The 25,045-nt window shown below is 41.6% G+C and overlaps 1 protein-coding gene across 1 annotated transcript in view; it reads right to left on the reverse strand.

The window, feature by feature from the left end:
• LOC128461649 (CUB and sushi domain-containing protein 3-like) overlaps positions 1-25,045 on the reverse strand; it is a 307,734-nt gene that overhangs the window by 16,651 nt on the left and 266,038 nt on the right. Inside the window, 15 exon segments of the mRNA XM_053446673.1 lie at positions 228-404; positions 588-770; positions 5,061-5,234; positions 5,904-6,089; positions 6,804-6,989; positions 9,786-9,959; positions 11,947-12,120; positions 13,346-13,540; positions 14,391-14,576; positions 16,075-16,263; positions 18,697-18,855; positions 19,035-19,223; positions 19,358-19,471; positions 20,088-20,168; positions 24,337-24,482. Of these exon segments, the coding sequence (XP_053302648.1) occupies positions 228-404; positions 588-770; positions 5,061-5,234; positions 5,904-6,089; positions 6,804-6,989; positions 9,786-9,959; positions 11,947-12,120; positions 13,346-13,540; positions 14,391-14,576; positions 16,075-16,263; positions 18,697-18,855; positions 19,035-19,223; positions 19,358-19,471; positions 20,088-20,168; positions 24,337-24,482 (2,513 nt within the window).

Here is a 25,045-nt window from a genome sequence, read left to right on the forward strand (position 1 = left end):
TTGCAGACATGACGTCATTGTAAGCAAAGATTTTATACTCTGGTTAAGTGATACATAAAGCTGACAGTCGGCCCTTTGGCTTCCAAGTCACCTCATGAGTACACGCGGAAAATAATAAGGACACAAGAAACATATTGATAACAATTTCGCGGCATCAAATGTAAAATGATCCGTAAATCGATGTATCGGCCTGTAAGCCGTCGGTCAACCCACAGAAGGTGACTTACTGGTGCAGTTGGGTTGTATTCCCGACCAGGTCCCGTTGGCCTGACACTGCCTGGTGGTGGCGCCATTGAGCAGGTAGCCGTCCATGCAGGAGTAGATGACGGAGTGAGAAAACGTTGTTCCGTCCAAGCGAAACACTCGGCCATTACTGGGAGTGCCAGGGTTACCACACTGGACAGCTGGGGGGGAGAAAAAAGGAGAGAATGAGAGAGGGGAAGCCTCGTGCATGTCAATGAGTTTCAGCTCTATGACTTTACTTGTTTAAGTGGAAGTGCACGTGCATCCATGGATCTATTACTGGGGGTCGCTGTCGAGGTGCTGGGGTTTAGGAAGGTTTAAGTAAAATATCATGATCTCCCTACGTTTACAGAAGGGCTGCGTGCCAGACCAGGTCCCGTTGGGGAAGCACATCCTCTCCAAAGAGCCAATCAGATCGTAGCCCTCCGAGCAGCTGAAGAAGACCTTGGAACGGATCCTGAAATCCGTCTGTTCCCGTGAACCCTGGGAGGGGATGCCAGGATCTCCACAGGAACCAGCTGTGTCGCCTGCAGAGAGAGAAACAAGACGGCGGCGTTAGGTCACCGACTTTAAAACTAGAATCATCAAAAACCAGCGGAAGACATAAGGTGCTTAGAATAACCAGCTCTCGTGTCTTTCACTGATTTTCATTAAATTCACAACCTACTTCTTTTAGTCTCTGTTATATTTTTTTGGTGCATATTCATCTTTACAAATGTGTAAAGCTTTACAGGGGTATCTAATCATGTTCTGTGTATACTTTTTATACTACTTGTATTTTTCATCATTGGAAAACTGGTGGGTGTGAGTGGGCGTGCTGGGCATGGGAGAGCTGCTGTTTGAATATGTACTTTCCTGTGATTGTCTAATGCCTGATGATTCATCTTAAGCGATTTATTCAGATAACAAACCTTAAATTGAACAATAAAAAAATCGAAGAATAGAAGAGGGAAAAAATTTGGGAAAAAATAACATTATTACATAAAATATCAATTTGACCTAGAATACTGACGAGACTCGAACTTGATTATTTGTTGGCTTTGTGTTGTTGTTCAACCAAAGTCCAAGATATTCCAAACGACTCATTCCAAAACCATCTAGACATAAAATCCTGACCTTAGTCGTGAGGTTTTGCATTTCAGACTAAAATTAAACGTCTGTCTGATGTTGAAAGTTTTTACTCCATCGATTTTCTGCTGGTACATTGACCTCTGGTGGCAGCTGGGTTGAGCCGGCACTGCTAAGTGAACTCAGCTGGGGAGTATGTATATTAAATGTCTATTAATAACATATTATGGCACCGGAGTATGTAATGGCAGCTTACGAGTTTTACTGGACCTCACATATGTTGGTGACAAGGGGCTTATGCTTGACTTAAGAATATGTGTGTGTGTGTGTGTGTGTCAGTGTGTGTGTGTGTGTGTGTGTGTAAGAGAGAGAGATTCGCTCTGCCCTTGTAGAGTCGCCTGGTCAGCAAATTCTGTCTGACAGACAAAGCATGCTCCTGGGAACACACACACACACACTTTCACACACACTTTCACACACACTGTTACACAAATGCACCAGCTTGAACAAATCTGCTGCTACGCATACACTTTATTCACTATTACCTATTTTGTTAAAGGTCTAGCATTTGCACCAGCTTATGAGTAAATACATTTAAAGTCTCAACCTGAATAATGCGTTCTGAATAGCGAGCAGAAAATGGGGTGAACATCTTTTACCATTTTTACAGTAAGTTTAAATGTGTTAACACCTTTAAAAGCCACAATGGACAACAAATTCAAGGTGCTCACAAAACGCTTTGGGTGATAATTACCTACATAAGAATTTCCCCGATGTATCGTTTATGTTTCTGTGATATTTTTCCCTCATACGTTTGACAAACAACCTATTCTCACATTGCCTCTGTTTGTACTTTACTGCAAATATCCAGAGGCCTGGTGCTAAATCGAGCATACACACGTAGCCGACAACGACACGTAATGACATAACATCTCTTCTGTAAAGCCTCAGGATTTCAGACAGTGTCTCTCAGATGTAAATGAATGAGCCGCTGTCGTTATTTGTCTTTAAAAGCTCAGAAATGTGAGGAAACCATCTATTACAAGATGAATGATTTTCTTTGGAAAATGTGAGAATGGATCGAAAAAACGCTACATAACTCCGGGTGCAAACACAAACACACGCACACACCCTCAGAGGCACGACTACACCTCCCACACAACTCCCACAGGACACTCACAGACATAGATCCACAGTCACCATGTAGCCTCCGGGATATCAGGTCTCAACAGGGTGCACAACCAATCTACCTGATGTCACTGGTTCACGCCTCTGTGTGTGTGTGTTTTTGTGTGTGTGTGTGTGTGAGTGTGTGTGGAAGACTCCACGGGAGAAAGTGTTGTGAAAACTAATCTCTGTTGTTTCCCTCAGGTGACTTTGGAACAACCACTAATCGGTCACACACATTCATCCGAGGACACACACACACACACACACACACACACACACACACACACACACACTAGCATCTATCCTATAGAATGATTTGGCTGTAGTCTGGGTTTGGATGAATTTGTGTGTTACTGCGCTGGAGCTCCTGCCTGCAAAAGTCCTCATAACGCCGGACAAGAAAAATGACTCGACGATAAAATTCGCACTCGTCTGATTCAAGGACTTTTTACTGTAGGAAGTCGTGTAGAGACCCTGAGATGACTGATTAAACAGTCTGGACATTATGTTCTTTCTTATAAAATAGGTTTGTTAAAGTGGGCTGGCAGTGGACTCACTTTAAAATTTCAGAAAAAAATAAATAGTCTCCTTCACTTACCCCCTAGCCTTTTAGGTGAGAGCAATACAGCCAGTACCCAGTTAACTACTAGTCAGGTCATTTTTTACTGATGGTTATATCATCCACAAAACCATCTTGCTTTTGTAGAACTTAAGCATGTATATTACTAAGGTTTAGTTTGAGGTGGAACTTTTCCTGCCTCTGGGGAACAACACAATCTGCTTTCTCCTGACTATAGCTTCTTATTTTACAATAAATCTCATATATGATATATATATATATAAATCTTTAGTCTCACTGGATTTGAACCCTTTAGTTTTCAAGGCTGTGCAGTCTTTGTGTTTATTTATTTTGCTTTTACATGGTTGAAAACCAAGGTCGTTCAATGCATAGGCCTGACAAAGGAAAAATGTACAATACAGAAACTGCTTTTGAGGCTCAGGCTCTTAGATAGAAAGGTGTCAAGTAATCCAAGGCTCACAGCAGCTGACTACACAGTGATACTGAAAACACTGAAATACACTGGAATACAAGTACAATCCCAAACCATTCATCTTGTTAAATCTCTCTTTTTTGAAAACCTGTAAAAAATGGCCCCAGACTATATACTTATACATTTAGAGTACATAATATATGAATGAATCGTGAAAAACAAGTGTTGTAACTCATCACATAAGAAACCATTTGTCTATTGCCAGTGATGGAGCAGAACTGCAGCGCTTGCACCGCTGCCACAGACACAACCCTGATCTCTGCAGGGCTCTGGCACGGACCTGCAGAGATCAGGTAAAAAACTGTGAGACGATGCTTCTTAAACTATTACCCTCCGTTCACCCTGCGGCTCCCCCCGGGCGATTTTCTGTAAATAACAATGTGTTCTTAGTCAAACTCATCTGGAATCTGTTTTCAGTCAGTGGGTTTATGTAAGTGGCAGCTGGGTGCCTCTTATTCTGGAGAGCCACAATCATGCACCCAGCCAGCCAAATGAGAAGAGCATAACTAAGATGGATTGTTTGCGCATCAAGGACGGCGAGGTGGCTCTCTGACTGGAGAGAATCTGGCTGAATAAGTGTTGATATATGGAAATATAGTCAATCCAGCAGGGAGGAAAGCAAAGCAGTTTACAGGGACATCACAGCGGTGAATCTACAGTAACACAATATCATCTGTAGATCCACACACAGCTGCTGTGAGAGAAAATGGAGAGGACACTGTCTGCTGAGGTTATATTTTCATCTGCTCTTGTTTATTAGTTAGAAGCTTAAACTACTCAACCGATATCCATGAAATGTTGTGGAGGCATGGAGCATGACCCCTGGAGGAAAACATTCAATTTCAAGACAGATACAAATCTGGGGGTGGATCTAGGAACAGTTTTTGTACTTTCTTTAACAGTTAATGTTTTTAAACATTTTCATTTCCCAGAGAATAATTCATGGATCTTGATGAAAAAAAAAAATCAAGAGTTTATTGGACGGATATTAATGAGTGTGTGCAATTTGGTCCAAATAAAAATATGTATTTAATGATTTTAAATGTGGTTTCGTGAAGGGACTGTTATAGGTATGTGCTCTTCTACCTGTTTGACTGTGTTATGCTAACTACATCCACCCGTCACTACTCTTACTCTTCCTTTGACACACATGTCTTGCAGGTCGCTTTCTAAAGAAGAAGCTGTGAGAACTGTCTGTTAAACTGGGCTCGCAAAGAAAACATGGTCCATTACCAGAACGGAGTTACACATGCTTTAAGAGGATGTGATGCCCCGCAGCTCCTTTAGCAGACACATAATGATATATTTTCTTTCCATGTGGAACCTTCCCTCTCTCTGACCAACCATCCCTCCAATTGCCGAGTGTAAAAGGGTGAAGACATGAATGAAGTGCTCCACACTCCGTTGAGTCAACGCCTTTCAAGAGTTCTCGCCTTTCATCTGCCACTCCTATCCATCTATCCATCTCGTCCTCTGATTGCGTGGACTTTTAAAGTTTGTATATTCAATAGAGGTTAAGATGGTTACCGGAGCAGAAGGGCATGGTGGCACTCCACATCCCACTGAGCTGACACGTCCTGGATGATTCTCCTTTCAGCTGCCTCCCGCCCAGACAGGAGTATCGAACCGTTGAACCGAACGTAAACTTCTCTCCGTTGAGCACGCCGTTGGGTGGAGAGCCGGGATGGCCGCAATCTACGACTAGAGACCCAGAGAGAGAGAGAGAGAGAGAGTGATGAAGGAGGAGTACACATGCAGTGCTCCTCTTGACTCAACACAGCTTAATGAAAAGAGCTGCAGAGATCAATGTCAAGAGCTAAAGACTCAGATTCAGAAGCAGGACGATGCCTGTAGGATTAGGAGAGAAGAACAGAGCAGAGAAAGAAACAGTGCTTGCCTCTGTTGGAAATAAGACAACATAGAACTAGAATTACTGGTATGCCTCCGCTAACCAGTCCAGTTTCAATCTGAATGCCCTTTCTCACCCATATGAGGTCACCGTGATCTTAACCCTGACCCCTGGGATCTTATCAGTTAATGTTTGAGTCTAAGTGACAGCTTGTCAAACTTTAAAGAAATTCCCTAATGGCAGACTTGAGAGATCATGCTCAAAATGGCGAAAGCTTGTTTTGTAGGGTCACAGTGACCTTGACCTTTGACCCTTTACCACCTAAATCTACTCACTTCATCTTTGAGTTTAAATGAACATTTGTTTTCCAAATTTGAAAGGATTCACTGAAGGTATCTTGAGAAGTCGTGAGTTTGTTATCACTGAGGCATAAAAACTAATTCATGTCAGAATATTTCTTTCATATTCTGTCAGTCCCACAGATCGTGGGGCAAAAAGGTGTAAATAAGGCTCGTACTAACCGATACATTCAGGGAGGGGTTTGTCCCACTGTCCCGTAGGTTGACAGCTCAACACAGGCGACCCGAACAGGTAATACCCCGGGTTGCAGTCGTAGAACACCACGGTGCCGAAGGTGAAGTTGCCGTGCTCTATTTTACTCTGTCGAATGGAGTTGGCCGGGATGCCTGGATCAGAGCAGTTGACCACTATACACAGAGAGACACAAGCATGGAGACACACACACAGACAGAGGAGAGAAGCACAAAGAGAAAGAGACAGATATAGAGACGTATGTGTTATTTGGTAGGAACCAGAGAGGACCATTTCTCTTCCCCCTCCATCTTTCCCCAGTATTTTGCACTGGGATTAGAGCTCGGTCGAAATAATAGAGGGCATAACTATGGATATGTGGTAAAAGTGGATGAAATGATGAGGTTGGATGTTTAATGAGGTAAATATGGCAGTGGAAGGATACAGCAGCGATGCAGTGTAATGACCTGATGTGATTACGCTGCATTTTTTACCCAATGTCACTTTATTCTGTAAAATGGGAAAAACGTTGATGTAGAAATACACAAGAAAAGCTTGTTGCTGGGATTATTAGAGAAAAAAGATTTGAGCTTGGAGCCAGGAACATGTTTGAGGGATGTCAAGTATTAAATGTACCTCAAAAAACAAGACACATTTTAAAAGAAATGTTAACTTTTCCATCTTGGCCATTAAAGGGTTTCAGGGTTTTGATGGCAGAGTTGTTTACACTGAATAAAGTTATGGGTAAAACTGAGGTGAAATGAAGTCGGGTTAAATAATGATGGCTGCTGTATGAGAGGGCAGAATGGGGTAAATAAAGATAAGGGGGTGGTTTAAAAAGTGGAATTAAAGGTCAGGGATAAATAAGGTTAGGGGTGAATACACTTAACTTTTCTCCCCACCTTTACACGTTGGGGGCGGGTGGCTCCACTGGCGGTTAGCCTGGCACTGAGCGCGTGCAGGCCCCTCCATTTCATAACCCCGGTTGCAGATGAAGCTGACCCCGTCGTTGAGGTTGAAGCCGTTTCCCACCGTGCGACCGTATATGGGACTTCCTGGATGGCCACAGCTGATCGCTGTAGGGAAGAAAGTGTCAATCGTGTAAACATGGACCTAAATAAAGATTTCTAATTCGATTCATTATATATTTGAGATTGTGCAGTAACATATAAGCATGCTTCAGAAGATAGGAGTCATTTTATACCAGAGTAATAATAAATTCCATGACAAACAATGAGCAGGCAAGGTTTCTAATTATCTCAATACTTTGTGACTTCTTTGTGCAATATCCTTGTATATTGATATATATATATATATGCTGAGCAGTCATTTGATTTAGATGGCTGACATTTTGTGAAGGTTTCGCCACATGTTCTCAATAAATCCAATTTGTTCCTATTTCTCCTTGATGTCACAGCCTCAAAAAACACACGAGCTAAACCAGGCCTGTAAATCAGAGGCTGGGTCTAGAAAAAAAAGGCACAGATTTGGACCAATTATCTTTGCCTTTTCCTTCGGCAATTCACATGGCTCATTAGTTTGAAATATTAACATCTGCATTAGAATCCAGTGTCCTCTGTTGGTCATTGTGCGTAATTATTATTCTCTCTGTAAATTCTGTGCACTGGGGCCAGTTAGAAGTTTTGTACGTGCGCCTTGTCCTCATTGTGCTGTCGGTGTGTGTTTCTGATGTGTGCTACTGTCTGCCCCTCGCTCATCCGCTTCAAAAACCCTGTGTTTCTTTAAGAGAACGAGAGGAGTCTGACCGAAGTAAAAGTAGAAAACAGGAAGAACTATATGGGTAAGAAAGAGGAGGAGTAGACAAGAGAGGAGATGAGGGAGAAGAAGAAGAAGAAGAAGAAGCCAAGGTCCTCTTGTCAGTTGATCTGTGAAAATCTGAAGTTTGTTTACACGCCTAAAATACAAATTTATCTGACACCGCCAGCGTGCCCTGCAGCTACACACACACACACACACACACACACACACACACACACACACACACACACACACACACACACACACAAACACACAAACACACACGCAAACACGCGCACACACACAGTCTCATCATCATTCTGTGTTTGTGTCTCTAAACAAGAGGCTCTCATCTCCATAATTACAGTATAATTTGGCTGTAAAATGATTTCCCTCAATAACTCCTGCATGAATAACCTCAATGAAAACAGCGAGCGCAGAATCGCTCCTCTCTCACATACAGGGACGGATGCACGATCACAACCACATAGAGCAGATGCATCCATTACCAAAACATAACTACTTTTTTGGTGTTGTTTTGTTTTTAGAAAACCTTCTACTCCAGAACTGTAGACACTGGTCTCCATGTCTGTCTTTCGAATATGGGACTTATTTTGTAAACAGTCTCTTTTGACGGAAGGCGTTTGTAATTGTCTCGAGGGGACACCCGTCATTGCCACTCTAATTGTGCCCAGTTGCCGCCAAAAACATTTAGGGCGCTCGTAGCAAATCACCAATTTTAGAATATTTTCACGGTAGCCTGGACGCACAAGGACCTTCTGTTTTTATCCTCAAGCCTAGCTAGTTATCTCATGCAGTCCTGTATATGAGACTGTTGGTGTCACACTGGGTCAACACAACACAGTACAGACCTTATGAAAAATGTTTATCCTTCATTGCTTCACCTCCCACTTTCTAATTTGTTATTTTCCAATCAAGCTACTTATCTAACACTAATGAACACTTACATACACATGAACACATCAACACAATAACACACATGCAGCTGCACAAACCCCAGAGGGTAAACTCCCATTAGTATTCTCTGAATTCTTATTTTTGCTATCACTGAACCACAACAAAGATATGACTGCAGGTGCTTTTTTTTTAATGATGTTCTAGATCACATCTCATCCAGGGCTGCGCTCCTGATTCAGTTGTTTTCCAATCGACTGAGTCAAACTTGTCCTGTTGCAAAGGACATTTTTGTCAATAACCATCAATATGTTTTTATTCTATTTCCCCCACTGACATTTAAATATGCGTTTCAAATCCTTTCACCTGGACTTGAAGATCGTCTTTCTCAGTTACCGACACTAGTTTCTTGTTTCGGTTGTTTATCTTGAGTATCCACTCAATCATGACTTGCTGAATCCAATGCGACTCATGAAAACGATCATATCACAAAGCACATCTAAATTTGCCAAACAAAAGCTTTTCATTGGAGACGTACGACTTTGAGTCTTCAACTGCACAGGCAGATATAATATGAACAATCAAATAAAAGAGCTGTGCACTTCACTATCAAGCCTTTATTTTCCAGCTGGCTCCATTTCCACCGACTCTCGGGTCTTGATTTGGTATCAAGCAAACTAGAATAATTTTAAAAACATAATTCGTTTGCCTGCTGATTGTGCGAAACATTTGCGAAACAGTTTTATGTGCTGCTGTTGATCGTCTGCACCCCTGCACACACACGTACTGTAAAGAAATCAAAAGTGATTCTCCTCTAGTTTCTTATGATTTCTTAATTTCTTATTGCTAAACTACATGAAGATTGTGAGTGCCTGTGTTACCGTAACAAAGGCAACAAATGTTTTATATATATATAACTCTCAGAGAGACCTGTCAGTGATTAAGAACAAATTACTGTATGTGTGAGTGTGTGTGTGTGTGTGTGTGTGTGTGTGTGTGTGTGTGTGTGTGTGTGTTAAGGATCATCTTGTTTCCAGTCGTAACATTTCGTTGAAGGAACAGGCAGCAGCCTAACTCATTGGTTGTCACGGAAACAGATTTATGCAAGTTGAGAATCTCTAGTTTGTCCGAAGTAAGTGTGTGTGTGTGTATGTGTGTGTGTGAGTGTGTGTGTGTGTGTGTGTGTGTGTTTTCCTCACATATGCAGACGGGCAGATGGCCAGACCACTGGTTGTCTTGGAGACAGATTCGAACCGATGAGCCTATTAGTCGGAAGCCGGGGAGACACTGATACACGACCGTGTCGCGGTAACCAAAGTTCTCCCCGATCACCTGACCGTTCACGATGCCTTCTGGGATTCCACAGTGGCCAGCTGGAAGAGAGACACAGACACAGACACAGACACAGGGGAAATTCAGAGTTTGACCCAGAAATGTTGGAAGAACTTTCATTTTAGACTTCATTCACTGCTAGTTTTCAGATCTTTAATTGTGATAGTTGCCCCTGATGCCACATTCAAAGTAGAGCTCTACAAGTGAAGGCAAACAGTAAGTCTTGTGTTTTCTTGTTCCAATGAGCCCCACACCTCGATTATGAGATATCACCTGGCTGAAAAACCTACCATTTATTTAGACGTAACATTGTCTCTCTCTCTGTGTGGGTTGTTTTCAGTGTAAATGTCGGCAGTTATAGAGTGAAAATATGTTTCATTAAACATTTCCACAGCTGTGTCTTCAAAAGCGTCAAACTTTCAAATGACCGTCCTTGTGCATTTAAAATACTCCGTGTTTACCTGGTGACATCTCACCAAACATGAATGTCGGTCCCTTCGCTTGCCTATTGATCAGATTCAGTCCCACAGGTCTCACTGAAGCACAGTGTTCTTGTAACATTTCTTTAAAAAAGGACTCCGACAAAAAAACACTGCATAAATACATTTTCTGTTCCCATAGTCTGGACCAGGGAGAGAGAGAGAGTATTGATTTCATTATTTACAGTAGATGAAAATCTGTGCTGTGTCCCTGGTGTCAGCAAATGCAATTCAAAGACAGTCAGCGATGGTTAGAGAGCGAGAGGAACAAAGGTTGCCTCATATCACCTGTCGTTTCATATCGTCCTTTAGGTGTTGAGCAGAGTTGAAGGGCATTACTTTGGTAAGTCACATACTTTACCGCCTCGAGTGTGTTGTAGAATGTTACATGTGGAACGAACACGCTTAAGAGTACAACAACAATATACTATTCAAATAATAAATACAAGGAATTTAGTTAAAACTGTGCTTTGGCTTGTTTGAGCAGGGAAACTAAAAAAAATTCTCAAACACTGACAGTGAATAAAGATGAAGAAAAAATACTCTGGATACAAACGATCGAGGGAAGGAGTGATAAGAACTAAATAAAATGGCAATAACCATCTTTGAGAAACAAACATTTAACGTGCACTATTACTTTATAATTTGGCCCATGTCCCATCTGCTACCATGGAGGAGCCTGGGTTGATGACCGACACTGCAGCCGGTCACAAGGTGGCGATCAAGATGCTCACCTTCACTTCTGTATACGGTCCATGGTCTCAAATACTTTATCTTATGTAACATAATTCAGAAACAGAGTTTGCTTCTAAAAGAGTATTTTTTTACATATTTTACATCCTTATTTACTTCTTTTAAGTTTTCAGGAGTGTACGCAGGGTTGCTCACTGAATCTTGTACAAAATCAGCTTTAATTTCTCTGATGAGTGTAAACAACAAAACAAATGAAGCCAAATTTGTTTTGAATAAACATTAAGATAAGTTGTTGAATAAAAACACTGTTCATAGGATTGGATTGATTCAAGTTTTTTGACAGAATCCTGCCTCCTCATCAGTCTGGGTTAAGTTACACTGAACTCTCTCTTTATAAATTGCATCTCATATCCCTCCTCAGCCCTGTCAGGTATTCTGGGAAACGCTGTTTCTTCTGAGGCTTCGTGGAGAACTGACAGCACCATGTCATAACATCTGCTACCTCTGGTTTGCACGCCGACAGAAGAAAGTAGCTGATCTCTTCCTGCCTCATATATACATGAGAGGAAAAAAAGATTCAGAGTGAATTTAATAGGAGCACAGGAGAAGGTTCCTCGCGATGGTGTTGGTAGTGAGGTGAACAAGGCCAGAGGGAAGCAGCTGTGCAGCCAGATGAGAGGTGTAGGGCAAAGACCTACTTTTGATACCAGATCTCATTAGACGGACTCATAAAAGCCCATGTTTCAACCCCCCCCTGTGTGTGTGAGTGTGTGTGTGTATACTAAAAAGTCCAGAGACTCCATACCGTGTCTATTCTGCACGTTTGAATACATTTCCAGTTCCAGTAGTTACACACCTAAACATCTCGTTTCCATTCCACTCCAGAGCCCAGAGGACAGGCACTCTCTGACAGCCGAGCCCACCAGCATGAAACCAGCATCGCAGGTAAAGATGGCCGTGGCGCCGAATGAGGTCTGAGTGCCGATCTTCTTCCCGCTGGGCGGGGGTGGCAGCTCGCCGCAGGAGATAACTGAGACACACAGGCAGAGGCAGACAATGAGCAGGAAGACTCCACTGGATTATTTGAGTACAATTTTCAATTAATATGTATATATATAATATATTATATATCCAGCACTCATATTCCTGATGAAGAAATTATCACTACATTTCCAAATGTAACAGAATTAAAGCTAATCAGGTTATCAGGTGAAATTCAATTATCATTTAACACACCTCTATCTTTAGAATAACGACACATTTATAATAAAATGCTTTTCCAGCCAACTTGTTTTGGCCCTTAATTATTAATACAAATATATTCTCATTATAAATGACAATGGTAGTATGAGGTTTCCTGAGATTAGTCATTTCTCCACATCTTCACACACTTGCAGACTTAAAACATTAACAAGAGCATAAAATTATATAAAAATAGGCAGAGGGCACTTTGATGGAAAAGTTTGAAAATACACGTGTTTCCTTTCTTGGCAGAGAATTAGAAAGAGATTGAATATTTTACCTTGATTATATCAGAGCTGAGATAATCAGTGTTAGGGATATGGATATAATCAGCAATATTATATACATTAAATGGAAACTATGTTGTTATAATGGGGATGGAAAACTTTGAGCTAGAGAAATGAGGTTTATAGGAGATGATTTTTATTTCAACCTAGAGAATATACAGTATATTCTATCAGCAATCAAGAAATCTGGAAGACAAGCTGCACAGATGTTGACAGGTGGAGCTGTGCTGTCGCCTGTGAATCTCTTCATGCTCACGTCTAACCTGTAGTAGCTTCTCCTGACAATACGACGGGACAGTTTGCCCTCTGTCCCTGTCTCTGTCTCCGTCTCTGAGAACATCTGACTGCATATTTCTACAGAGCTTCACTCAGTTGTTATCTATGCAACTACCTGAATCGACCTTGGGTGCTATGGCTACTGCAGATAATAAAAGGGGATTACAGTCCCACGCTACAAACATGTGATGGAAGTGGGAAACCTCACTCTGACCTTTCCCTGTGTGCAGCGTCTCACTGAGTGAGAGAGAACAAATGAATAAGGCAGAACACACTGTTTCAAAGGAGAACAGTCGTACGAGAGAAAATAGATCAGAACATGATTATGTATTTGTCATATATAAAAGTAAATGAAGGATCTGAACCGACAAACATGTCTCGATGTAATGATTTGTACGCCTACATGCTCAGATTTGCTATAAAAGTTCCTTCTCTGCCTCAGTCACTCACCCTGGCAGTGTGGCCTCTCGTTCCTCCAGCTCCACACGCCAGTGGGCAGGCACTGGATGTGGGCGGGGCCTAATCGGTAGTACCCCGGGTCGCAGGTGAACACGATTCGCGTTCTGTATTCATAGTGCGAGCCGTTGACGATCCTCCAGCGGCCGTGCTCCAGAGAGAACGACCCGATGCTGGGACATACCACCACTGCAGGGACGGAGAGGAGGGGGGGGAGGAAACAAAATTAGCTTACGTTAGAATTTCCATCTTAAATAGTGTGAGATAGTAAACAGCCGGCTCAGAGTGGGGCCAAGCCAGTGTAAAATATCTCACAGATGCATAATAATGACTCAATTTAAATACTGATGCCTTCGCCATAAATGTCTACGACTCATAACGGTGATTGCTTACAAACGAGTAAATGCATCATACTCAGTGGGACGTGATTATTTTATATATTTACCTCTGGTGAGGAGGTTCGGGTTTTCGCACAGTTTGGTTTGTTTGTTCATTTGTTTGTTTGTCAGCAGGATTACACCAACAAGTACTCACCAGATTTCCATGAAACTTGGTGGAGGGTCGGGACGTGGGCCGGGAAATAACCCATTACATTTAGCTGCAGATCAGGATATTGCGTTTTTGGACATTTTGACTGATTTCCTATGGACTAATTCATGGATCTTGATGAAAACAAAGGAAGTGATATCTATTAGTTTGGTGAATCAAAATCTGGATCTAGCAGGTTAAATAGCGGTTTCATTGTGGGTTTAATAAATGTTTTCAGCAGCTGTACGATTACAAATAGGACGAGAAACCTGTAACCACTGTGTGGCTGAGATAATGTGGATTCATTACAGAATCAGCACTTCATATGTATATCTTCATGAGAACAGATTTGATATGTTGGTGTAGAATTTAACTGTTTGGGCTCGGCAGAGGAATGGGCCTTTCTCGATCTTGTATGTGTTATAGTTCGTCCCAAATTTCTCAAACGATCATATTTGGCATCGGTGATTGTTGATATTCTAGTGGTCCGACTGTTCCCTGTGTAACTCACCAGAACACCGCGGTATCTTATTGTGGTTGCTCCAGGTTCCGTCGGGCTGACAGATGGCCGACGTCAGCTCCTTGCTGGAGAGTCTGTACCCGTCGTTACAGAAGTAGGAGACTCTCGTTCCGACAGAGTAGTCGGCCGTTAAAGTGCCGCCATTTGTCGGAGACTTGGGCGCCCCGCACGAAACAGCTAGGGGGAGAACAAGCAGCAGTTAAAAGAGGACGACATGAGAACAGACAGGAGACACATCACGTCTGTCCCGGGAGGCAGATTCAATGTGTTTGAAATATCTCTGGAGATTCAAAGCCACTGGATCTATTGTGTCTTTGCAAACAAATTTTACATATTTATTCAATGAATTGATCAAACTGAAAATATGCAATCAAGAGATGCTTGATCTCCAGCTCCATCCGGGTCTAACAAAACGTGCCTGACTCTGATCATGCTCCTGCGCTGTGTTTTTAAATAGACACGTTTTTTTTTAGAGCAGCTGTGCTATTACAGGGTGTCGCCAATCTGCTATATGTTCTTCATTTGACTTTCTATCGGCTACAAGCTGCAGCATCACATGGAGATTTGCTGTGTGGGATTGGACATGAGCAGGTGTAACATGAGACGCCATCAGGTCTCTGCAGAGCTCAATGTAACACATTCTGAAAACACACATGCACAGAGACGGCAAGAAATCATTCATGTTTCATTTCATTTGTGGAAGGGATATGAATTCTATACGTTTATACCCTTTCTACAAAACAATGGATCTGACATTTCACTGACTTGAATTTTTCGAATATGTCGACTGTGGAATAAAAAAGAATAAATTGATACTTAGAGGGGAAAAAGGTTTTCGAGGTTCATGGAGAGGACAAACTTGGGTCTATTTTCTGCCACACACTCTGTTTCGGCAGTTCCATCCCTGTTAGGTGGTTAGCTGTGACTCAAGCAGGAGACAAATGTGAGTGGAATTTATTTTGTGGTGATTCAATTTATTTTCAATGACCTTAAGATTGAATTGCATTTAAAGGTCCAGTGTGTAAGATCAAGGTGAAATGGATTAATGGTAGAAATTTTATATAAAATAATCCTTCAGTTGTTTTCACTAGTGTGTTTCATCCAAAATGTACAAATTGTTGTTTTCTTTACACTGGATGAGTTCTTTATATTTAAATACTTTATATTTACATCAGGAGTGGGTCCTGTCTATGGAGGCCGCCATGTTTTTTTGCAGTAGTGCAAACTGGACAAATTAAACACTTTTTGAGTTTTTATGACAACTGAAGGCTACCACAGGTTCTCTTTCATGTTTGGAAGGGGAAGGTGAGGTGAGGTGTATTCAGCTGCAAAATGCAACTTCACCACTAGATGTCACTACATTCTACACACTGAACCTTTAAGTAAATGTCCGATAATGGCTGGCGTCATCTTGTACCTCACCCTTGGACTGGTGCACACAGAGTACAGCGAGTCACTGTTACACGTAGCCAATCCGTGAAAAGATCAGTCCATTAGAAAACAACTTGACTCTGATTCATTTCAAGAAATAATACAAAAATAATAAAAATACCAAAATCATCAATAACAAATCCTATAATTTCTAATAACAATACAAATAATTCCAATTTATACTATTTACAAAAAAACATGCATCACATAAACAGTAAACACACAAACAGGCAAACAGACCCACCTTGACACGCTGGTACGGGAGAGTCCCACGCATGGTTGCCGAGCGATGAGCGTCGGCAGGTCGCCGTGGCGTTGCCAATGAGACGGTATCCACGGTCACAGGCCCAGCGCACCACGCTGTTGATGTGTCCGCCGCTCTGAGAGGAGATGGAGCCGTGGAGGGGAGAGTCGGGCGTGGAGCAGTACAGGGCTGCAGGGGAGGAAAAACACACAAATAAACAAAAAAAGAGATTTGAAGTAATGTCACACCGACATTCTGACATCAGAGACGCTAACTGAAGAAATCTGTCCAAAGAGTGAGACAGGAAATTGTCCCCTCACACCAATTTGGAGATTATAGCTTCACAGATCAATGGTTATGTCTGCATGCAGGTGTGCAATATAAACATTATCATTAGTCCCATACTACAAGGTTTAAGTGTTAGGAACATTGAAGTCTGGTGTCGTGAGACTGCAGTGACTAGACGTACTCTCCCAACACAAGTCACGACTGCATATAAAACACAACTGAAGGCAAAGCTGAGTGGATTAATGGCACATGTGTCGTTTTTGTTTATAAAATATAAATTTTAAAGACAATAATACTATTTTTATTGTATATTTTAAACTATTCAGTTGTATTATCACACCATGTACAATATCTCCAAACACTAACACGGCTAAACTAGAAATATGAATGATTATTCATTATGGTGATTTTACTTTTCCGTCACATTTAAAGTATTTCAAAAAAAAAATTTTTATCAAAAAATCAAGGAGTTACAGTCGTTGTGCCAGAGAAGTCATGAGCTGCTTTTTGCAATTTTATTGCGAGTAAATTAATATTGTAGTCCGTCAGTTGTATGTATTATTGGCAAACTGCGAACTCTGTCTGACTCTATATCTGCGGCAGTAGCTAAAGGTCGAAAAACAGAATTGTCAGTATCTCATATTATATAATAATTAGAGCTGTGAAAAATAACGCGTTAACGCGTTATGATTAAATTACAGGATTAATTCGTTTGTTTTTTTTAACGCATTTAACGCATGCGCAGAAGGACCTTCCAATTCCGCCGCCTCTGCACTAGTCGCCGCTCTAATGCAGTCAGACGGCAGCTGCCATTCAAACAAACAAACAACATGGATAATTCTGATGAACCTGAGGACCTTCTGGACGGGAAGATCGTGTTCCAAAAAAACAAAGATCGAACATTCAGTAAAACCAAGGTGATATGCACACTCTGCGAGAAGACGTTATCGTTTCACCGTAGCAATACCCGCCTAACCACCGCAACGCGAAGCATGTGTTGGTCGGTGAGGGGCGTTCAAGTGGAATGCGCCAAACCAGACTCACTCGCCGGACACATTGTGCAAAAGAAGCGGTCAGCTTTACTGTCAGAGAATTTGAACAAGTTAGTTTGCCTCACCAACTGGCTAAAGACCGAGTAGCTAAGAGGGCCTTTAGAGGCATTAGATTGTATCATGGTGTGGTTAATGGTTGTGTGACAAAAAATATAAAAAATGTCAACCATCCTATGGCTAAGAAGCTCAAATAATTTCTGTTTAATTTAAAAAAAAAAGTTTTATTCAACCACACAATGGCTAAGGAGCCCGAATTCTGTTTAGGATGAAGATTATATTAATGTTCCATATGGAAAAGCAATGATAACTGCTGAAGAACTGCTGAGTTGCAGCACAAAAGAAAAGTTAAATGTCATAAATCTTGTTTTCACAAAAATATTCCGAAAAAATCGGTAATGTGATTAATCATGATTAATCCATAGAAACCTGTGATTAATTTGATTAAAAATTGTAATCATTTCACAGCCCTAATAATAATATAATAAATTTCTTGTTAAATAAACAAAAAAAGGACATTCCAAGATATTCCGAATGTCTTAATAATGAGAGAAGTGCACTATGATATAAGAACCTAATTGTGCACTGTTGAAGTTGAACCCTCTTATTAGTAGGCGCACAGCATATGTTGCACAATCCTCCCAGATGCCCACATTAACCACAGCTACAGACGAAGGTTACTGAGCATGAGCATCCTGGGAAACTGTTTTTTTTTGTTGTTGTTATTATTCAATATACCATTCATCATACAGAACAATGTTTCTGTTAAAGGTTAAAGAGGCAGCCTCCTGAGTGGAGGCTCTGAAGTGAATACGCAAAGTCAACAGCTGATAGCGTCTCCGCCCCTGCAACTGTCATAAAGTGTCCTTGAATAAAGGACTCAGCTCCCATTACCCACGGTGCTTAATGTCCAACCGTCTAAAGTTAGACTCAGCAGGTGCACGACTGAATGCAAAGCTCTGTAAAACAACATCTGTGCTTGTGCAGGTTCCCTCGTGTGAATGGAAGTAAACCCATAATGCATTCCAGTCATGTGCTTTAGACAGACAGAAGTGAGGAAGAAGATAATGCCGAAGATTTAAACCAGCTTACTTGTATATCGTGCGATTTCTTGGCCAAACTTTCTCTTGCTTGTCATTACGTTTAACAAATTATGATACAAACTTTGGCTCAACTGATCAATTGAGTCTTTTATAGGTTTTTCTGTCTGTCTAAGTCTGTCCTAGCAGCCATGCATTACAACAATAGTATGAAGTAGTAGTAAAAATAAAGTTGGGATACATACTTTGGTACTCACCAACATAGCGCATTTTGAAGCCTTTCTTGTTCGTGCCATGGTCCGAGGACCAGCGGACCAGGAACTGGTGGCCGGAGGTGGTGAGGTTGAAGGGTGTGGGCAGGTCACCGCTCAGCGTGGCCAGAGTGGGACTGTTGGGTGTGGAACCTGAGAGAGAGAGAGAAAAGGTGAAAGAGAAGAAGATGGGGAGGAAGAAAACACACAGAAGGTGAGACACTCAAAAGAAACTGCTATCGTTCTGTGCTGGTGCTGGAATTAGAAGTCTGTATATAACTGTATGTCTGGTTTTCCCATGGTGGTCAACTTGGATCGTATGTGTGTTTTACCATCAAATATCTCCAGCACATCGAACTCTCTCTCCGTGTGGAAGCTCTCGAAGGTGATGGTGACGTTGTATCCTTTCTCTACTGTGATGCTCCACGAACACATTTGGAGATTGGGGTAACTTTCCGGCCAACCGGGGCTCAGGATGACACCTGATGAGTCGTACCTCACGTCGTGTGCCGGGCATTGGACTGTGGACATGGTAATGAAATGGTTCATTCAAATTTATACATAATTTTCTTATTATAGCATCAGATATTCTGTTAAAACCCTTTTTGCTGCTGTGTTGACAAACACACACACACACACACACACACACACACACCTTGGCATGTTGGAGGAGGGGCATCCATCTGCAGTCTCTCTCCAAGGCGACAGGTGAGAATCTCGCTGCCGACCAATGAGAAGCCAGGCTGGCATCGGTACCTGATGATGTCACCTGGAGGGACAGAAGCATTGCATGAGGCAAGTTTTCGGAAAAGAAAAATACTGCGAATAATTAAATGTATCGTCTACAATTACACATGCACTGCACTAAAGTACAAGGTTGATGTATTTTTACTTGAGTTATTTCAATTTGCCATTTTTCTCCTCCACTTTATGTCTGAGGGACTTAGTGTACTTCTTACTCCACTACACCTTTTAGACAGTTTTACAAATTAAGAGTTGACATAGAAAACACAATCAACTTTCACTGATATAAATTAAACTCCCCAACAACTTGTTAAATAGTTTAAATACAGTTTCACCTAGACCAAATAGAATGCAGTAGTTATAATATAATATTATTCATAATTTAATATATAATCATATATCACATCCAGTGTGTCTTTCTTAGTACTTTCTGACACATATGGAGAATATAAGAACATAAACATGCATTATAAGTACTGTAGTGTCAAAAGTACTTCCTCCACCTCTTTATACAGTTTTTCTCATACAAAAATATTACACAGCCCCAGCGAGTCTTGATCTTTGTGGTTATTATTTCATCCTATTGGCAACTGAAAGGTCTGCATCCTCCATCAAAGTGACGTGTCGGACAGGCAGCTCACCTATCTCCAGCTCCCCGTCCTCCATCAGTACGTCAGCGCTGGCCACTTCTGGAGGAGGCTGACAAACCCTTAATTGGTAGGCTGAGGAGGAGAGAGGACACAGAGGAAGAGGGACGATTTAGATGTGAAAAAGAAACATGTTTGATCAACTTAAACTGGGTTGTCTGATGTTTTCTTTGTTGCTGCTGTGAAAGTCTTAAATCTAAGTTTCTGGTCGTGCTGCATTGAGAAATCCTCCCGCGACTCAAACAACGACACAACCTGTTGTCTGCTTATTTGATTTAATCTCGGCTGCATCAGTTTAACTTCACTTTTTAAAGTTCAGGCTGTCCAGGTCCCCAAACCGTGGGGATCGACAAATAGACGCTGCCGCGCAGACACAGCCCTGCCTTGAATCATAAAGAGCAAGTGGCTTCACAGCTACTGAGCTGAGGGCTGCAATCAATATGACTGCATGACCATAGATCACTCCCTAACAGAGTAAGAGAAAGAGGGAGAAAACACAGATGGAGAGAGGGAGGGAGAGACAGAGAGGGCTGAGGGCTGTAAGTCAGGATGAAATTGACTATGAAAATGAAACCTGCCAATAGTATCTACTGCTCTCATGCATATCAAAGCCCTGTGGTATGTGTGTGTGTGTGTGTGTGAGTGTGTATGTGTGTATGTGTGTGTGCCAGTATGCCTGAGTGTGTGAGAGGATCACTGTGAGCAGCCATTGATCTCACTAAGCTCCGAGAGCATTTTTTCTTCTTCTTCTCCTCTTATAGCTACTTCCACATGCACGTCACATCATCATCTTTCCTCGTCTACATGTCCACGACAACACCATCAGCCGCGGCCTGGGCCTCGTCCCTGCGTGGGAGGTTCTGGCATTCAGAGCCGCGACCCAGACATAAATAAATAGAAGGACGACGGCATTGATAAACATTCCCCCGAACATTCCCCGAACGGAGGACTGATGCTTCCGCTGGGGTATATTTGGCATTTCCAACCAAAACTGCACTTTAGCATCTGTCTCGGAGACAAAGTGCTTCTGAATTTCTGCTGCGTCACGAAAGGACGCCGAGGAAGAAACGTAAATAAATAGAAAATGTGTTCCCTTGCGAGGAAAATCTATCAGGACTCTGCTTATTTATTCCTGCATTCGTTAACTTAGACTTTTTGTATCTTTTCTAGATTACAAATTAGGGGAACACGACCTGCTCACACAACCCTGACTATTGCCTTTCTCTTCTTGTTTTTATCATCTAATCAAATTGAATTGACAAATCAAAGCCAACGACCACTGGCGCGCATGCCAACCCGTCTCCCCCTTCTCCATCTCCCGTGTCCCTCTGTGTGCTGTGGGTCCCCCAATAAAGCAGAAACTGAAAATATACTTGGATCCGTCAGCTGGTGCACTTCCTGTGCGAGTGTGACAGCTGACAGTTAAAACCTGCAAACAGAAGTTCATTAATAACGTGTCATCTGTCTGAAAAAGGAGAAGCCTGCTGAAAAATAAAAAAATAGAACCTGACATCCGCACTTACGAGCAGAGAATAGAAATTGTTGGAAAAGAAGCAAATGGAAACTTCTGGGAGGGAAAGGCGGAGGGCATGCATGTATGAATTCACAGTATGAGAGAGAGAGAAAAGAGAGAGAGAGAGAGAGAGAGAGAGAGAGAGAGAGAGAGAGAGAGAGAGAGAGAGAGAGAGAGAGAGAGAGAGCCTTTGACAGACTTTGTTGTGAAGGGTAATATAAGTAAATAAAGTGAGACTCATTAGAACCCATTCTGTCAGAAGACAATGAACTGTTCTGACAGGGATGAGTAATATAATTATTATTTACTGTCTGAGGAAATCCTGCAATCCCCAAAGCATAAGCATTTTTTGCTAGCAATAAGCAATTTTCTCACTTTTTATAAAACACTTGAAGTTAAAATACACAAAGAGTATAAATAATCTAGGGTCAATGTCATGACATTTCCAGTTGAGCCTCCCATTCCTACTCTGTAAGATAATGATCCTAAAACACTAGACTGTTGGATTGCTTTATAATTTCAATGGTCCTGACTGTCCTATGTTAAAGTCATGATAAATGTATGTAATGATCTGGCACTAAATGGATAAAATTGACTTCAATTGAATTAATCAAGAGACGCTACATTTGAATGTTTGAAAAATAAAAAATAACAGGGATTAAATGTTACATGCTTCCCTGTTTCTGAGGGTTTCTCATATTCATGCAAATAACGAACCATTATTTGAGCTAATCCATTGTATGCATTGTTGTAATGTCAGCCTTCAAAGCTTCCCGTCAAATCACAGAAGCAAAAACATCATAATTGGAGCCAAAACGATTTCAAAACAGTCTTCCGAAAAAAAGATTGATGTTTGCAGGCAGACAGGCAAAACGGGAAAGGAAGACGATCGGGGAGGATTTCATCTTAAACAGTGGTTGAAAACAAAGAGTAATCTGAGTGCAGTGAAGGACCAGAGCCAAAGATTGAAATGAAATGAAAAACTGAACGGCACAGACAGTTTTGACACGGAGACAGAGCAGAGAAAAATACAATCTCCCAAACTCTGAGTAGGGGAGATGACTCTCTGTGTGTGTGTGTGTGTTTGTGTGTGTGTGTGTGTGTGTGTGTGTGTGTGTGTGTGTGTGTGTGTGTGTGTGTGTGTGTGTGTGTGTGTGTGTGTGTGTGTGTGTGTGTGTGTGTGTGTGTGTGTGTGTGTGTGTGTGTGTGTGTGTGTGAAACAGAACCATAAAAACCTTCTGTACAAGGAGAGACTCACTAATGAACAAACCCCAGTGAATGAATGTATTACTTGCGTGACTCCAGCAGCAATTAAAACACAATTTAAAAGTTTGTTCTTCATTAAGTTGTGCTGCGTTTTTTCTCAATGGCTTCAAATTAGGGTAATAAACGTATTTCATTTGAATCTGATTACTAAATTCCCGAGAACAAAAAGGAGGTTATAACCAATGATGAGAAAACAAGGTGGATATTTGTTCACCGGTGAAGTTGAAAGATGAACTTAAAAGTACAATTAAGTTTCTTTTCAACTAACCACTTTAGAAACGTCACTTTCCTTCCATCAGGAGACAAGTAGGTCAGAACCCCCGATCACTTATAATTTGTCGGGTGATAAGTGATTGATTTGCAAACTTCCGATCAGTTATTCTTTGTCCAAGTCGTCAAACATATCGATCAAAATCAGACCATCCTCGAAAACAACAGCCATTCTCCGTTTTATTTAAAAGAAAATAACTCTTTATCTTCCAACCACAGCATCATATTCATCTCACACAGCCTTGGTTTGGTTGGCAATGGCCATTTTATACCTTCAGCGTTTTATTGAGCTTAACTTACATCTGTCAATGATGTCAAGCATTATTTAAATAGCATTGTCTATTCACTGTGTCACCAAGGACATGAGACTGAAAAAAGGGCTTCAATGCCACAGGAGGGTGACTCACATATGAAAAACTATGCTCAAGTGTCTTGTGACTCAATTGGAGGTCCTGTGCTCTGTCAAAAATAAATTCAAAGAAGAAGGTTTCGAAAGGGAGATGGTGAATTCATACGTGGTCTGTTAATCCACCGAGGAATTTATCTACATATCTGCAAATACCAGTTTACTTAATGATGTGAAAGCTATCAAAAGCTCCACTGGCACTAATATATTATTAGTGTGGTTTGGTTGTGATAAAGACTTTAAAAACGTCCTGAGTCAGAGTGAGTGAAAAGAAGCAGGTGGAAGATAAGGAGGACGAGTCAAAAACTCAGCGATGCCGTCAATGCAGCTACAACTTATCACAGCGACAGAGTATTAACCAGCAGGCGGTTTGTAGGAGGAATGAACCAATGTGACCTTAGACAACCTGTCACCACCATCCCATTCCATATGAGAGCGAGGGCTGCAGGTGCAGATGGAGAATTTATCTGAGCAGGTGAGCATCCAAAGTTAACACTGCTAACGGAATGGATGAAACCGAATGGCATCCAAAAGAGAACAGGGGGACAGTGCACTTGCTCTCCCTCTCTCTTCCAAAATAACTGTCATAGTCAGACTGTCCATCAGCAGCACGGGAAGAAAACTGCCCATAAAGATTTTACTGTCCTCAGCAGGCAGGCCTGATTCAAAATGAACAAATGGCCCACTGGTTTCACCACTTTGTCTCAGGATGAAAAAATTCAGCTACAGATAAAATGGCTAATGACACTGGTATTTGTTACAGATTGACAATGTGGTTACGCTCTTACCGTGGTAGCTTAAGACAAAGAAGCCAGCTCCAGAGAAGTCCGAGTGGAACTTGATGAGGATGATGTTGGAGGTGGAGTAGACCGACTCCAAAGCTGTGTTCCCACTGAACTGGCCGATCTGAGGAGAGGACTGGTCTGGACCGTCCCTGCGGAAAAACAATACAGAAGATTCATGTCACAAAAAGGTGCACTCGTAGACTAAAGACCCACTAAGGAATGGACTTGATTTTTCTTTATAGAACAATGAGGAAAGAGAATTCAGCATAAAATATTATTGTTTAAGTTCTCGCAGTCGCCTGTGACATTTAAACGGTGATTTGTGATCAGGAAACGGTTTCTCTGAGGGAAGAAACAAAGACCTGGAGCTGCTCCATTGACTGCGAATGGGTTTTAGACTTTGTGTGACAAAGTGTTAGTGCACCAGAGTGATTGTGCGTGAATGTGGGCTCATCTTTCTTCTCGGAAACATCCAAACAATATCACAACGCTCATTTAGATATGAAACATCCACAAACCCACATTGTAGTGAACTCACAAAATACCTGCAGCATCTCCTGGTGGATGAATATTGATTTAACCGTCAACAGATCAAAAGAGAAACAAATAAAGAATAAAGGTTCAGAATTTGACTTGGACCTTTGGCTTCATTTCCGTCAAAATAATATCGGCTTCATGAAAAGTTGCACAATTACCACACACCCCCGACAGA

Source organism: Pleuronectes platessa, chromosome 18 (assembly GCF_947347685.1).
Source record: "Pleuronectes platessa chromosome 18, fPlePla1.1, whole genome shotgun sequence".
NCBI lineage: Eukaryota > Metazoa > Chordata > Actinopteri > Pleuronectiformes > Pleuronectidae > Pleuronectes > Pleuronectes platessa.